Source organism: Saccostrea cucullata, unplaced genomic scaffold, assembly GCF_032062105.1.
Source record: "Saccostrea cucullata isolate Sc308-1 unplaced genomic scaffold, CSIRO_AGI_Scuc_v1 ctg2866, whole genome shotgun sequence".
NCBI classification, from domain to species: Eukaryota; Metazoa; Mollusca; class Bivalvia; order Ostreida; family Ostreidae; genus Saccostrea; species Saccostrea cuccullata.
The window spans coordinates 1-15,734 of record NW_026919044.1 but is presented as its reverse complement, the minus strand read 5'-3'; the positions used below and the strand labels follow the sequence as shown (position 1 = coordinate 15,734).

General features: G+C 32.0%; 1 protein-coding gene across 1 annotated transcript; it reads right to left on the bottom strand.

Annotated features, from left to right (window-relative positions):
• Window positions 1-7,386: 7,386 nt before the first annotated feature.
• Window positions 7,387-11,988, bottom strand: LOC134278330 (uncharacterized). Its single transcript, XM_062760641.1, has 5 exons — window positions 11,902-11,988; window positions 11,409-11,628; window positions 10,024-10,119; window positions 9,570-9,767; window positions 7,387-8,779 (listed from the first exon to the last, which is right to left on the bottom strand). The coding sequence occupies exons 1-5, from the start codon at window positions 11,986-11,988 to the stop codon at window positions 8,727-8,729; spliced, it is 654 nt and encodes a 217-aa protein (XP_062616625.1). The 3' UTR covers window positions 7,387-8,726.
• Window positions 11,989-15,734: the final 3,746 nt, after the last annotated feature.

Sequence of the window (15,734 nt, the reverse complement as noted above, 5' to 3'; positions counted from 1 at the left end):
AACATCATTATATTACTTTTTAATGTATAAATTGTAAAGATATAACATTGTGATGAAAATTATCAGGAAAGAATATTAATCTTTTCAAAAGAATTCTAGAAACACCAGATGTGTGATCACGTGTCTAGAAGTAATATTGATTATCTGTCGAAATGACACATCAGCCGTGAGTTCTCGTGTTTGAGTGTTTATTTGTGTTTGAAATGTTAATTAAACCAAAGGTGTTAATTGGTCTGCATGTTGTTTCTGTGATTCATTATATCAAAGAAGGATAACCGCACCACATTTTCCATAGAAGAAATGTAAAATTGTTTCTATTGCTTTTGGTTCATCTGCTACAATATGTATTATAAAAAAAGTTGGATGTATTTTTATTTTATAATTTTATAATTCAGTCCAAATTATACTACATTTATTCTTATACAACAAGTTTATATTTTTAAAATTCTTAAATATTGAAAAAAAATACTTTGAATATAATAAACACATGGTTCCCGTCCATCAACCTATTATGTACTATATAAAATGAGCAACAACTGTCTGATGTATAGTTAAAGATACTGAACTTATAAATAAAGAAAAAGTATTATTTTATGTATTTAGAGCATGCTCTACTTATCAACGATTTCTTAAACAAGGTATAATATTATTGACAAACATTGATGAAACAAGAATATCAGCAGTCTCATTTAAAGTCATGGTTTCGTAAGTTCTATGGTCTATACAATGACCTTATCAGCAAATACAATTTGTCATTGATTCACTGAAGTTTTTCAAACTAATTGTTAGTCAATCATTCAAACACTGGATTGACGACGGATTTTTCCTTTAATACCCGATCAGGAGCACACGGTGGGTGTGAGCGGACTGGAAGGGGATTCTCACTCCTCCATGTCAACTGATCCCACCTCTGATGTTTTTGAGGTCCGTATTTGCTCTCCTCCTGTTTTCAGGACAATACTTTAGAATATTTAGATAAATATTAATGCGTTTATATACTATGTTTTTCATTTTTTCCCCTTCTTGCACATTGTTTTAAGGTCTTTGAAGCGGCCAAAGGTATCCTCTGCGTCAAATGATTGCCATTTTCATTAATAAATGGTTTTAAAAAGCATTGAACTTTATCATGAGGTAAAGAAACATGATTATGGCAAACATGACAAAAGTAGATTTCTAGTAACACAATATGTGTTCATAAGGTACACATGAAGAGAAATTATTCATTGTTGATAGAACATGACTTTCCTGTTAAGACTGTTTCTCACGAAATACCGGTAATAAGAATTCTAGTCAGTTTTATTTTTTTTTTTTAACGCTGACCTGTTTTGCACACAGACTATTTCGGATGTCAATTTATCAGGTTTTTCCACCATATTATTATGAGTGCTTAATCTCTTTATTTTGAAAATTTACCGGTACAATACAAGTTCCAAACACACACAAAATCAAACACTATAACAAAAAATCGAGATCTTTTTATCAAAATTTGTAGTAGTAGACTGACAATAACACTAAAGCCAGACTGAAAAGTACCAGGTATTTATGAGTATTTTTTAAGGTAAAAAATTGTAAAACAAAAATATTATTGAATTTTTTTATAACACATCATCTAAATTTTTGGCGACTAGGTTGTTTGTTTTTTGGGTTTTTTTATTTGTTTGTTTGTGTAATGTCCGTTCCTGAGTTTTTCATTCATATCGACACGATACAAGTTGCCATTGGAGGATCGATAATTTGGACCTGTACTCAATATTTTGGCCATTTAGACCATTGGAATTTTTTTGTGCCAACACCTATCGCGACATAGGGCCCCTATTGATGTGAAATTGAAGTACTACCGAAAAATTAGAAACCTCGACGCAAGGATTAACTCCAGAATTTATTGTTATAATATTTCTTACAAATTTGGATATAATGCCTCGTTTCAGATATTGTCTGTACGTTTGTGCATCATACTGTGTATCGAATCAACTGAAAGACATAAAAATCTTTTTTTTTGAGATATATATATTTTTTTGTTACATATTCAATCCCTGATTTGTTCGTATTTTAAGATCCATTCGCAAAAATCGGAGTATTAGATTCTGTCTCGTTTCAATTAAAAAGTTTCTCTATATTGTCTTGATTTTTCCTGATATTTTTTCTTTTTAGATTTTTATTGATTTTTCTTCCTAGATAGTCCTATTTATCAAAGAACAACGCTTTTTTATTGTTTTTTGAGAAAGGTGTCCAAATCTTGCATAAAACACGAAATTCCAGAAATGTCAGCGGTGGGATCAGTGGTAAGAAGGCATAATCTCTACCTGTTGACCATTCAGAAAAAAAAACCCCAGATATAATCCTATTCCACAATCAGCATGTACTATTCAAATTTTGAAAGTGAGAACTGGGTTTTGTGTGAAATGCTCGGTTGGAAGATTCTGGGCTTAGAAACAGAGAGCAAATTGCGTATATAACAACATTCAAGGATTAAAACACACAACATTTCCAAGAACTGATATTTGAAGGCAACACTAGCACAAAAAGTACCGGTAGAGTGGGTTAAATATGTTCGGTGCAATCAATATAAAACTGTTTAAAAAATATAAGAAAATTGAAATTCGTTAAAAAGGAAAATAATACGTTTATCCTTATATGCTATTCCAATCTTCACTCCCTAGGCCTAAACTATACATGCACAGTAATGGATAAAAAACGGGACTTTAATCACATAAAAACCGGAAACATAAGTAAGAGGATTTCTTAACACTGCAACAGCTAATAAAATATTGAGTGAAGAAGACATTTGTAGTTAAAACAATCATTCCATTATAAACATGAGCCGTGACACGTCATTCCAAACACAGGGCTTATTATAAAAAAAAAAAGGAAAACCTCGTCTAAGCTCGGAATTTTCGTATATTTCATGGTCGTTGTACATGCAATAACCTTGTTTGCAAACAAACCTTATATAGAATGGTATTTTGGCTGACTTGTTTTATACCAGTTGTTATTCATCTGCTTTAATTCTGAATTGACTACGGAAAATACTGTCTTTACCCGATCAATACATAGGCCCTGAAGAAGGACCTATCCTTTGCTGAAACGTCTCAAATGATACAAGAGATTCTTTGCCTCTATTTTTTTTTCTGGCTTTTCGTGTTGAACAATATCATTTTATATTTATATAAATCATGTATAATGTTTATCTACATAATATACTAGAATACTTTAAAGTTATATAAACTTTTGTCATGACATGCAGATGTAAGGTTTTTTTTTTCTTTATGTAATATTTCCAACGTAAATTTGAGAGCATACAAAATAGAGTGAGCATACAAAATAGAGCGAAAAAGTGAAACATAACGAAAAGTAGTTAAGATCAGAAGTCTATAAAACAATACAAAAAAGGAGCAGAGCAAACATGAACCTCTAAAACATCAGAGGTGGGATCAGGTGCCATGAAGGAGTGAGCATCCCCTGCCGACCGGTCACACCCGCCGTGTGTTCCTTGTCATGATCGGAAAATAACGAAAAAGTCCGTCGTCAATTCAGTGTATAAATAATGAACTAACAATTATATGGAAAACGTCAGTCAGCATTTGACTCGATGATAAATTGTATTTGCTGACAAGGTCATTGTATCGACCACAGAACTTATGAAATAATGACTTTAAAGGACAATTCTGATATTCTTGTTTCATCAACTTTTTTGTCAGTAATTTACCTCCTTTTTGAAATTTTTCATACGTAGAGCATGCTCTTGCGTATCGAATCAACTAAAATATATAATATATCCGTATGCAGATGATGAAGACATACTGCTGCATAAGTACGAAAAGTGGACGATATGTTTGAACAAAACTTGTAGTGATGAAATCTACTTTTTAAGCTTTGTCATAATATCTGCCAGATTGCCCTGCTGACATTTTAAATAAAAAGGATTCACTTCGAGATATCGAGAACTTCGAGAGATCGGAGTTCGAGCCATCGAGAGTCACCTCTACGGTCTTGATTTTTAAAATCTGTATCTTATTATTTAAATGTCCATACATGTAAGGCACTGCCGATGTTCAAATTGTGTTAAATAATCACTCTAATTAGATGGTCAACGTTAAGGTCAAAGGATGATGTATTAGAGTTAGTGAAGAATTGGGCATATTTCTGCGTTTGAGAACAGCGTGGACCAAACATTATGTATACAGTTATGCAGTTGGCGGTTTATCATGTTTTTAATGTAGAAAACCCTTAGTACTACAGTTGTTCTTTAACTTACTGAATCTCGATTTAAATATGTGATTGATATTAAATATCTTTATTATCTAGGGTAAACTATCTAGAGGTGTTTAGTATAATATTTTTCTGTTCTTGCATTTCAGTAAAAGTATATTATTTGGTGTGAAAATTGAAAAATTAAGAATCGTTCAATAGCACGCATTTATTCTACCAATGATATATCATGTCAAGAAAACACACAAGATATTGATATAAGTGTTTTGTGTCCTTTATGTTTGTGTGACTTCCTCAGACTGACATAAAGAGATCAATCTGTTATTGCCTCCCTAGTCCATCATGTCAAAATGAATTGAAAGGGTAAATGTATACGGCAACTCTTATTTCAGTAGGGGTGTTTCATTCGACATCTTGACCGTTTTTGTTTTTGCCTAAGTCCAATTTTTCTTGGGTGTTTGAAACCATAGAATATACTTTAGCGAAAAGAAAATCACGACTGAAAACATTTAAGGCAAGGATCACAAAATGGCTTACTACTTATAAACAGTTGCCCACAAGGTTAGAATGCTTGTCCTTGAGTGCTTTGAATCATCTTATAAGGGACATAATTTTATGCTGTTTTTATGAGTTCGTGGAAAAATAGACCTTACTTCTTACATGTTTAATGTACATGAAAAAGGTGTTGGCACAAACGAAACGAAAATATCACGTTCTGATCAATAACCGTAAGTGTGGAGAACATGTCTAAATTTGTTAGCAGTAAAGTAATCACGTTGAAAAGTTAGCACGCTCAGGTGATTCTCCATTAACTGATTCCATATATTCTCTTTCCCTTTACCCCTTGTTTTGACTCCAAAGCTAAACGTGTTCAGGCAAATTTTAAAGTCCTTCGAAATTTCACGGTGTAAAAATGGCCTTACAACGTTTTACCTCACGATTTTTTTTGTTTTTGCTAAAAACAGCCATTGTATCGTCAATAGTGCAAAATCTTCAGTCGAGAATTTTGATATCGATATTCATAGCAAATTATTTGCTAATAGCTTTTTTTCTAAAAAAAAAAATTGTTCGTAGTGCTTGCTCCTTGCGTATGGAGTTTGAAATTTTAGGGCTTAACCGCCACTGCAGGAAACGTGTTGAATGAAGTACGAGGGCTGTACTGTTCAATAAATACTGTCATCGGTGCTCAGAAAGAAGCAAAAGACGCTTTTCAATGATTTTGTCTTAATAATTTAATTTAATATTCTATTTCAATTAAAACACATGTCGATAAATTTCTTTATCCAACTTCTGATTGTTTTCAGTTTATCCCACAAACTCCTTTTTTCATGGCGTGCGGGTTTGACCCTGTCATGAAGAAATTTAATGTATTGGATTCATAATTCTGGTTCTGGAAAATGGCAAAAGATTTTCTTATGATTTCCAGAAATAAAATGCCTCCCCGAATATGAATTTTAACAACAAGACCACTAATATTTAAGAAAATTGCATATAAATCTGTCTTTGTGAAAGATGTTTTTTTTGTCAAGTTTGGAAAATGAAACAAACATTTACTCATAAAGGATGGAGATAATTTCATGAAAATTCATCAACATTTTATAAAGAACGAATTAAACAATTATGCAAAATTTGTAATTTCTATGGGAAAAAAACATCACTTTAAGTTTATTTTACGTCACGTCAGCCGGAGATGGTTTTGCATGTAAAACGATCGCGAAGCGATTAATACTTTTCATGGTATTGCGTGCAGGTTTTTCCTTTGGAAAGGATGCTGTCATGAAATGCCGATTAATGCAACGCGGGTCAACGATTAATGTAACGATATTAATATCGTATGTAATAACTGATGGTTGTCCGTTTCTTTTGATTTCACTCTGGTTGAATTAATTGTAAAAAAAAAAATGTATGTCAATGAAAAAAAACCCAACACATTATTTTTTTTTCGTTGTTATTGTTTTAGCAGCTCGTCCTGTCTGGAAAAGAGTTTTTGCAACACACAATTTTAGATTTGCTGCTTTGACGTCAAAATCCATTTTTTCGTTCTTTGCAGATTTCTCTAATTTTTTTAATTATCTCCGTATTTGTGATCAAAATTCCAAAGTTGCACAACATGGTAAATAAAGCTTTATACACATAAACTGAATTATTTTCACTCTTATATGGGTCCACGAAGAAAATTGCATATAAATCTGTCTGCTTGTACTCTTGTACAAAAATATTTAATATTTGTAAAATATTTTTTGCTTTTATTTATTCTAAGTGTATGTCAAACGTATATGCAAAATTTCACTGAAAGACCATTTACATACAATTTTAATTTTCGAACAACCCTCGTACATCTTATTGTAAATTTTGTTTCGATGCTTTTAAGCAATAGATTCAAGTTTCATTATCTGTTTGAATTTCAAGCAAACTTGGATAACTACAATTTTTCATTAATAAAAAATTGTTTAGATACTCTTACACGCTGTCGTTTTCACTCATTTTCCAAAACATTTGGTGACATTTAATTATTAAGCGTTTTTACTGTCAAACGTTTCTTTAAAACAGTGTGAACTACTCCCGAAATGATGTCTATCAATTTTGATATGTGTCTTAAAGTCAATCATACATCATCAATGATTATTTGTTGAAAATTGGCAAAGAGTACATGAGTTGTTATAATTTTTGTTGACAAGGACGGTATCCATTTTTGATGCCCATTATATATTTTTTTTATCATCTAAATCCCACTGCTCAACTGTCTATAAAACAGACACTGGTTGCCGTAAATGTTACATATTTCAGTGAATATTGTACAGCAGTTTTCATGAAACGTTTCATTTCACTCTAGTTTACTTATTCTTTACCATTCATTTTGCATGCAGTGTCTGGAACAGCCCTTGTTTTCCAGCTTCTAACAGTGAAATTATGTGATGAAAAGTGGTCACATAAATTCTTAAAAATTCATTAAAGATTCAATAATGCGAAAAAGTCAAGCTTAATGTCATATGATATCTGTATTGTATGTCATACAGTTCAGGACATTACTTATTGAACATTCCTCGTACATTTAGGTGCAAAGGGAGTCAACTCTATCCCATCCCTGTTTCATCTCTTTCCACAAAAAGAAAAAGAAATTGTCCGCTTATAGAATATTATCCATTAAAACCTTCATTAAGAATATGTCAAAGACAATTAACAACAAAGGCACAAAATTTAATTATTTTTTTGTAATAACAATAATGATAGAACATAGTTTTTTTTTTTGTCTTTCGTATAAAAATACAGAAATCAATTTTCGTTCAATTTATATATGTCAACAAATACCTTAGTGAACCCTGTTTAGATAACATATTTTCTAGAATATATGTAACGAAATTCAATTAAGATAATTATCTGTAGTTTTAAAAATACAAAGATCAATATTTACATGAATCGGTAAAAAAGACCAGAAAATACCCCAATTGAAAGTTATTCTTTCATTGTTTTACTTTGGCATAACACATTTTTATCGCATACAAGTCAAATAATCAACAAGAAGCTATAAGTCAACAACATAATATATATTTGACAATGTAGACCAATATCTTCAAAATTTCATGGTACCTGGGTAACAAATAACATAATACCGTGGATTTTTCATAGCTTAACACGATAGGTAAATTTATCATTTTGGAGAAATTGCACATCCATATCTATTTTATCGAAATCTTTTATTTTGAAGTCAGGCATTAAAAAATATCTGAGTTTTATATTCATTTAGGAGGCTTGAAAATCCACTAAGAATGAAAAGCTCAAAATTGGGAAAAGCCAATTATGGAGATAAGTTTGTAACTGATATGGCAATAGCTGAGACATATCAATCGATAATATAATACTAATTGAAGCAATTCAACAATTTTTATATCACAAGAGGGAAAAAAATTCAAACTGCTGAATTGGAAGGAAAGACAACTCAAAAATTGATACATTACGAAAAATTTTCGATCTTAAAATTCTTACAAATTTTATGTTTAGTTAAAAACATTTATAATGAACCGAAGGCTCGCAGCAAACTGGAATTTTATTTCCGTGTCTTTTAGGTATTGAATAAAAATAAAGTATAAAATGACTTACATTTATAACAAATCAAATTTGTCATTTTCCAACAATTATTATCCTGCTTCAATGCTTATTCAAAATTTTAGTTCATCCTCCTTTCTGTTCGCAAAAAATGCTTCTGTGACGAAAAATAATCATGTTCATGATCAAAAAGTTGCTTTTTTTTGTAAATCAGAGTATATCCCTCAAAAATGAATAAGATTCAAAAACCACAGCTCCATTCACAAGATACAATAAATATACAACTTAACGTATAATTGGATGTTTATCAATTCACATAATGCAATATTCTATTTGTGGCTATATACAGTGAAAGTTAAAACTTCAGTTTTTTCTTTTCTTACACAATTAAGCATGGCATAAATAAAATATATTTTGACAAATAAATACGTTTTACACACTGGAATGTAATTTCCTCAGACATTTAACGTCTTTTACATTTTAATCTGCTTTTCTTTTGATCCCTTTTCTTCTGTTGTTTGGTTTTCTGCAAATAAAGAGAAAATAAAGTTGTTTTCTGTTATCGAACAGTATTTACAAATTATTACTAAGGGCAAAAATCAAAAGTTGGTTAGTAGTAGCTCTTTAGCTCCGAAATGGCAATATCAAGGTAAGCTTATGTTATTTGCTTTCTAACTTGAATTCAACACACACACAACAAATGTGTTTTTAGAATCTATGAGCATATTGATAAAAATTTACAATAAATATTGACACATATCGCATCGAATTTACTTGACAGACAGACAAGTGAAGACATGCCATTGTATGACAAAGAAATAATGAGCAAAATTGAATTTGCAAGAGTTAAAGCATATGCTATAGTTTTAAAGCTTGGAATATAGGTGTGCAGATCAAATTTTCGGGATGAAATTTGGCAATTCAATTATTGAAAAGTGACAAAAAGTGTACACAAAGGTAATTGAATAAAAAATATCTGCCATTCAGTGCTCTTCCCAGACCTTTCCGTGACGATGTTTTTAATAGAGTTTTTTTTAGATTTATTCTTGTATTTTAATTTAGAAATAAAGGGGAATATATCTCTTTTTCACAGGATGAAAATATGCCATTCAGTAAAATGAGATGTGACTGAAGGTCCAGATCGACTGATAGATTACTGAACTAGATCCACTGATAGATTACTGAATTGTAGAGCTCTACAACCTAAGGACCATTCCAGCTAGACATTTCAGTTCTCAGAATCATGAAATGTCATCTTGTGTTTTGTTTAAATGGCATTTTATTTCTTGCAGAAATTTTGTTTAAGAATAAGGTACCTTTGTCTTTCCCATCTTTTGACTTCACTTTCTCCTTTATTGTTTCTTTTTCTTCTGTTTTCTGGACCTGACCTTTGTTGACCTCGTCAACTCTGTCTGAGGATACCGGAAATGACGTGTCATCCAGCTGAGTGTCCTCATAATCCCCCAGAGGGCGCTTTTCAAGACTGTTCAAAACCTCATTGGCAAAAATATCATCTGTAAATTAAACAAAACCAAAAATGGAAAAATATTATCTGAGAATGAAAATAGAAAATTAAATCTTGAACTGATTTTTTTAAAATTTTGATCTATCAACGATATTTTATATATATGAGGAGAAGGAAAAAATTGTTAAACATTAATTCATAAAATTGTAACATGAAAGGAAAATCCGGATCAAGATATTAGAAAAAAGTATTTGATATCTCTTATTTTGTAGGTCCATTTCTGTACGCATGTATTTCTCACTTACAGAGTATTTCTCTCATTTGAGACAGGTCATCCGGGTTGCTGTCCTGAGAAACATGGCGGAGAATGTCACTCAAAAGGGCGGCCGCCTCAGGATCACCTTAATAAAAGAGTTAAATGTTCTTTTAGGTTTGAGAATAAATATCCTTGTGAAAACTGACACATCTAAAAATCTGAAAATCTAACGCATTTATTTCAGTTTACATGTGAATCTTTGTTTTCATTTCATTCATACTTTAATATTTACATTAGCTATGTTTTTGTAGTTAGCCTACAGTGAAATTGATTTGAATACCATTTTCGTGTAAACTCACACGTAGAAATATACACGGAGAAACGTGTGTTAACGTGACGTCACAGTGAGGCTACACAGACGTCAGAAAAATGCAACAAAATTAGGCAGCAAAAAAATTCAAATATTGAGTATTTTTTTTTTTATGCTTTAAGACATGGAAAATGTTTTTATTGTTCTTCATAATGTGTAACGTATATGTAACTGACATTTCATCTACTCCAACATGTTAATGTTTCCCAATTCATGCTATACTAGCTAGGTTTCACATTTACTATAATCTCATGAAATGACACATTTATCACGTTGGTAAATAATAAGCAACATGTACCAGCTCATCATTAAAAAAAATTGTAATTTGATAATATGGACATTTCCACAGGACAAGGACACGTATTGTTGATAAAGGTACAGCGGATGCAGGTTAAAAAAATTTGGTTGCTTCATTTCTTTTTAAGATCATGAAATGACATATAATAAAGGGATTCAGCTTCATTTCTCGATCAAATATTTCGATCTGAAGGCGAATCCAGTAGAATGCTTCATTAGTTTCTGATAAAATTACATTATAAATAGGTTCTGTCTATTTTGCAACCATGAATGAATAATTTTATAACCAATTTGTGAAAAAAAGGATAAAGTAAATATATCATGATTAAATCAGTTCAGCTTATTGATAAAGAGTTCAAGAACTGTTATCTGTAAGTATATATTATTTTAAAGAAACTTTCCCAGATTTCCCTACCAACAAATATGGTGAAAATAACAATTCTGCAGTAATTGTGAAAATAAACTTCTTGCAGAGAGCTTAACAAAAATAAAGCAACTTCTCTTCAATAGTTTTTTTTAAAAATAGTCTTTGTGCAAACGTTGCTATTACTTTGTCAAGTTAGATCATAGTTTAGAATGTGTCATTTGTGGTGTATCAAAGTTACAACTGAAGACTTTAAGAAGGAACTGCGCTCGCCAATACTGTCACAGCATAAACGGTAGCTATGGTAAAGAAAATAGTTTGGAGCATCTTTTGTCTTAAAATACATATGCTAGTCATGAAAAAAGTTTATTATCAAATATTTGATAAATCATTAGATATCTACCTGTCATGGTGGCTTTTGCCAGCCATTCGTCCATAAGCGTTCTAATGACTTCGATCAAAGAGGAAGCACGTGACAAGGCGACTCTCATGATATCTCTGCTCTGTAACTCATCAATTCCTAAGTGGGGTATGACGTCACTGTATCCGAACATCCGGTAGATGTCATTCAAAGTGGAATAATCACTTAGGAATCTTTGATTTGGTTCACCTCTTTGCATGTTCTGATAAAGACATTTCAAAAACAACTCCAAAATTTTTTTTCATTATTACAATGTGATTTATGCGTTTGGTAGAATTCAGAAATGAATGTAATATTTTTTTCCGTTGACAAAGGTATCAAAGAAAAAAAATTAGGCGGAAAATGTCATCAATGCTAGTAGCATATATCAGGGAAAACCCCCAATAGAAATAAAAGAGCCTTTAACACCACCCCCGCCCCATTTGGCATTTCCCATCAAACGTAAGATGAAATGAAAGTAATAACTTCCGTTTACCATATTTGCGGCGGAAGCTTGATGAACCAGGAGGTTGTATTCCTTCCTCACGTCCTCTCTGTACGTGTCAGCCTGCTGCTGCGTCATCTGAATAAAAATGGAAACAAAATTATCATGTATTTTTGGGCGGGGCGTGAACTAAGTCCCCACTTTTATTATTGTAAGTATTTAAAAACCTTAACATTAACTAACTGAGTTGTTCACAATTTTGACTTAATTTTTCAATGATTGCCTATTACGGCCAAAAAAATTGGAATCGAATGTGTAATTACTCATCCATGACTGTTTTTGTTAAAAAGCATGAAGTGCGAGTTTCATATGTTTTTGGTTGTATCTTCCATTTATTTGAATTTTCATGTATTCTCCATCTTTAGTTGTTTAGTAAAAACAGAAAAAAAGCTTGTTTAAAATGCCGTATATGTACGAAAGACAATGTGCAAATGAAGTTGACATGGTCCAAGCTGGTGGTAGTAAAGGAAAGTTGTATTTCCTTCGTTTGTATTTGTTTATTTTATGTAAAACGGTTAAAAATACCGTCAGGAAGATGCACAAAACTTACTTGTATTCCTTATAATCATTAAAAATTGCTAGATTTTCAAGAAATACCACTTAACCATCCTAGAGTATAACCGGAAATTCACTCAAACCAGAACCGGAAGTGCCCATGGTCAAGGCGTATACACGTAGTGCAACGACACATCAACAGGGCTACTACATAAGAAGTACTAACTTAACTGTGGAAGGAACCTATCTGCACGTGCAATTGCTCTGCACTTATTAAAAAATAATTAGTCTCTTTAATTATCCAAATTATCAGAAACAAACTGGAAGAGTGGGGAATACGTGTAAGGAGACCTTATGTACTGTAGGATTAATATTGTCGGGTACAAACAATTTCGGTAAGCTTCAATGTCATCCACATCTCAACCCTATAGAACATGAATGGGACAAGATGGACCAGAGACGGAGCGCTTTTCCAGCAGCAGAATCTAGCGGAAATATAGAGGACGACCTAGTCCATACATGGAATAACCTTCAATAAAGATTTTTTCTTTAATTGTGTTAACTCTTTGAGAAGCAATTGTCTTGATCTTAATTCGTTTGAACGGAGGATAAAAAAGTATTGAACGTTGCGAATTTTTAATTCTAGGGTGCCTTCGCTCTTCTGCATTTTGTGTTAAAGTCCTTCAATGAAATTAGAATAAGTGAAAAAAAAATATTTTGCTTATTTTTATCCTGTATAGTTATTAATTTATATTGTCCAAATTACTTAATATAAAAGCAGTGTAAAACAAAAACTTACGTGGGGACTTAAAAATTTTGATTAGTATATATAATCGAGTATTTAAGTTGGCGGGGCGTGAACCGAGCACCTGTGAATAATCAAGCATTTAAGTGGGCGGGGCGTTAACCGAGTACGTGTGAAAAATCAAATATTTAAATGGGCGGGGCGAAAATCGAGCACGAGAACTTCATGAAAATGATTAGTAAACCTTTTGTTTGATCACGTCATAAAACCAAACAAATACATACAGTAGTATACCGTTCTATGGTAAAACTCAGTTGACTTTGATATCGTTTACAGGGAAATTTTCGTTCCCTCTTTTTGTCCCCCGCTTGAAAAGTGGGGGATATTAATTTGGGTTTGTCCGTCCGTCCGTCCGTCCGTCCGTCCGTCCGTGTTTACGAGAGTGCATTTATTGGGTATTTTTCATGCCAAGATTGTACTTATTGGGTACTTTTTGCTTATTGGGTATACCCAATAAGAAGTGTCGCTGAATATGCTTAAAACACCCTAATTGGGTATTTGCAGGTTAGTACCCAACAAAACTTGGACACGAAGATTTGTCCAAAAAAGTGTCCAAAAAAGTTGCTTTCACGGACGCACCGTGTTTCGTGTTTCAGTTTTACATTCGGAACTCTAAATTCTCGAGAGTTCCGAAAATCAACTTCCGTTGATCCTGATCATAACAACGTTTGTTTTCATGGAAAAAAATATGGCGACTAAGAAACACGTAATGTCAACAAGATTGTCTGATTGACAAGAGAAAAGTAAGTTTATTCGATTAATATTTATCTATTGCTGGGTTCTTGTTTAAGGAAAATTGATTTTAATCTAATTTTGAAAACAATTGAGCACAAAATTAAAATAGATATATCGGAACAATTAATCCTAAGTTGCACTTGTATGTATTTTGAATTTTCTCTGTCTTTTTAAACTCTCTTGAGGGCGAGAAGTATTTAGTAAATGATCGTATATTGTTAGATAATATTTAATAAATTGCAAGTGTTAATATTTAATTTTAAATCATAACCAACTAAGTATGTTCTGACAATGTATATTGGAAAGGGAAATGAAAATTTTAACAATCGTGTGTTCATAAATCAGCTGTAAATTATCGGTTCATGTAGACAGTATTACAATCGCAAAGTGAGCTGAGATGATGATAAATGGGATAATTGACAACAACTAAATAATTGTATGTAAGTTTATCTCGTCTGATATGTAAGAGATTCATTGTATTACTGAAAAACGTTCAGTCAAAACAGTGCTTCTTTCTGTCTTTGATTTTGAGTGTCTGCTTTATTTTGATTTTTTTTTTAAATTATTGTTTTTGGCATTTGTTTTAATTAATTTAAAACAATACTGATATTGATATAGGGCTACTATAACTATTTCACTTGATGGGTGTGTAATTAGCATCGCGCTACACCCGGGGCTTCCATTTTTGAGGATGGGGCTAGTGGTTTTCTGCATTGAGAAATCCCCTTGGGCTATTAGGAATTTTAAAATACACATGTAATGCATGAAAAGCACCACCGGTATTTTCACTCCTTTTTGCTATTAAATTCCCTATATGGAAATATTCCAGACAGCATGCTCCTATTATCCATAAATCTCCGCAACTGCATCCATTTTGCAGTACTACCAGACTGATTTACTTAAAAACGATCTTTTTTTTTTCCTAATTTGAATTTCCCCCTTTCTTTTGTTTAATATAGCAATATTTGCATGTACTTATATGCCTCACAGATATCTCATTATTAAATTATATACATTTACTCAATCAGCTCAATGACAAGTGTCATGCAATTATGTTGCGCTTTTTTTATTTAAAGCCATATATGGCGTAACTGATCAAAAAATATATTTTTGAAAAATACAAAATTAAGTAAAGAAATATAGTTAATACATTTAAATTAAAGCTTTTCATACAATTCGGAGCACGGAGAACACCTCGTTTCATCTAATAATACGATTTTATCTTCTTTGTAATGTGTTATTAAATCTTTTGTATTTTCTTCCAAGTCGGAGAAAATTTCGAGAATCCAAATTAAATTTTGATATCTTTATAACGCAATTGACTTAGATTTTGTAATTTACGGAAAATTTTTATCTTTATCATGTTTATATGAATTAATGCATATTACCAGGAAATTCCGATTCCATTATTTTTTCTGGGAATTTCCGCACTTCTTAACTTAGGCATTTGGCCATACCTTCAATATAGAGATGAACAATTTGTCAGCGCAACTGCTCATAAACCGTTGCACAGAATTTCGTCAAACTTTGCAGTTATTTAGGACACAATATGTAGATGTGCATATTACCAGGAAATTCCGATTCCGTTATTTTTTCTGGGACTTTCCGCACTTTTTAACTTAGGCATTTGGCCGTACCTTTTATATAGAGATGAACAGTTTGTCAGCGCAACTCCTCATAAACCGCTGCACAGAATTTCGTCAAACTTTGCAGATATTTAGGACACAATATGTAGATGTTCATATTACCAGGAAATTCCGATTCCATTTTTTTTCTGGGACATTCCGCA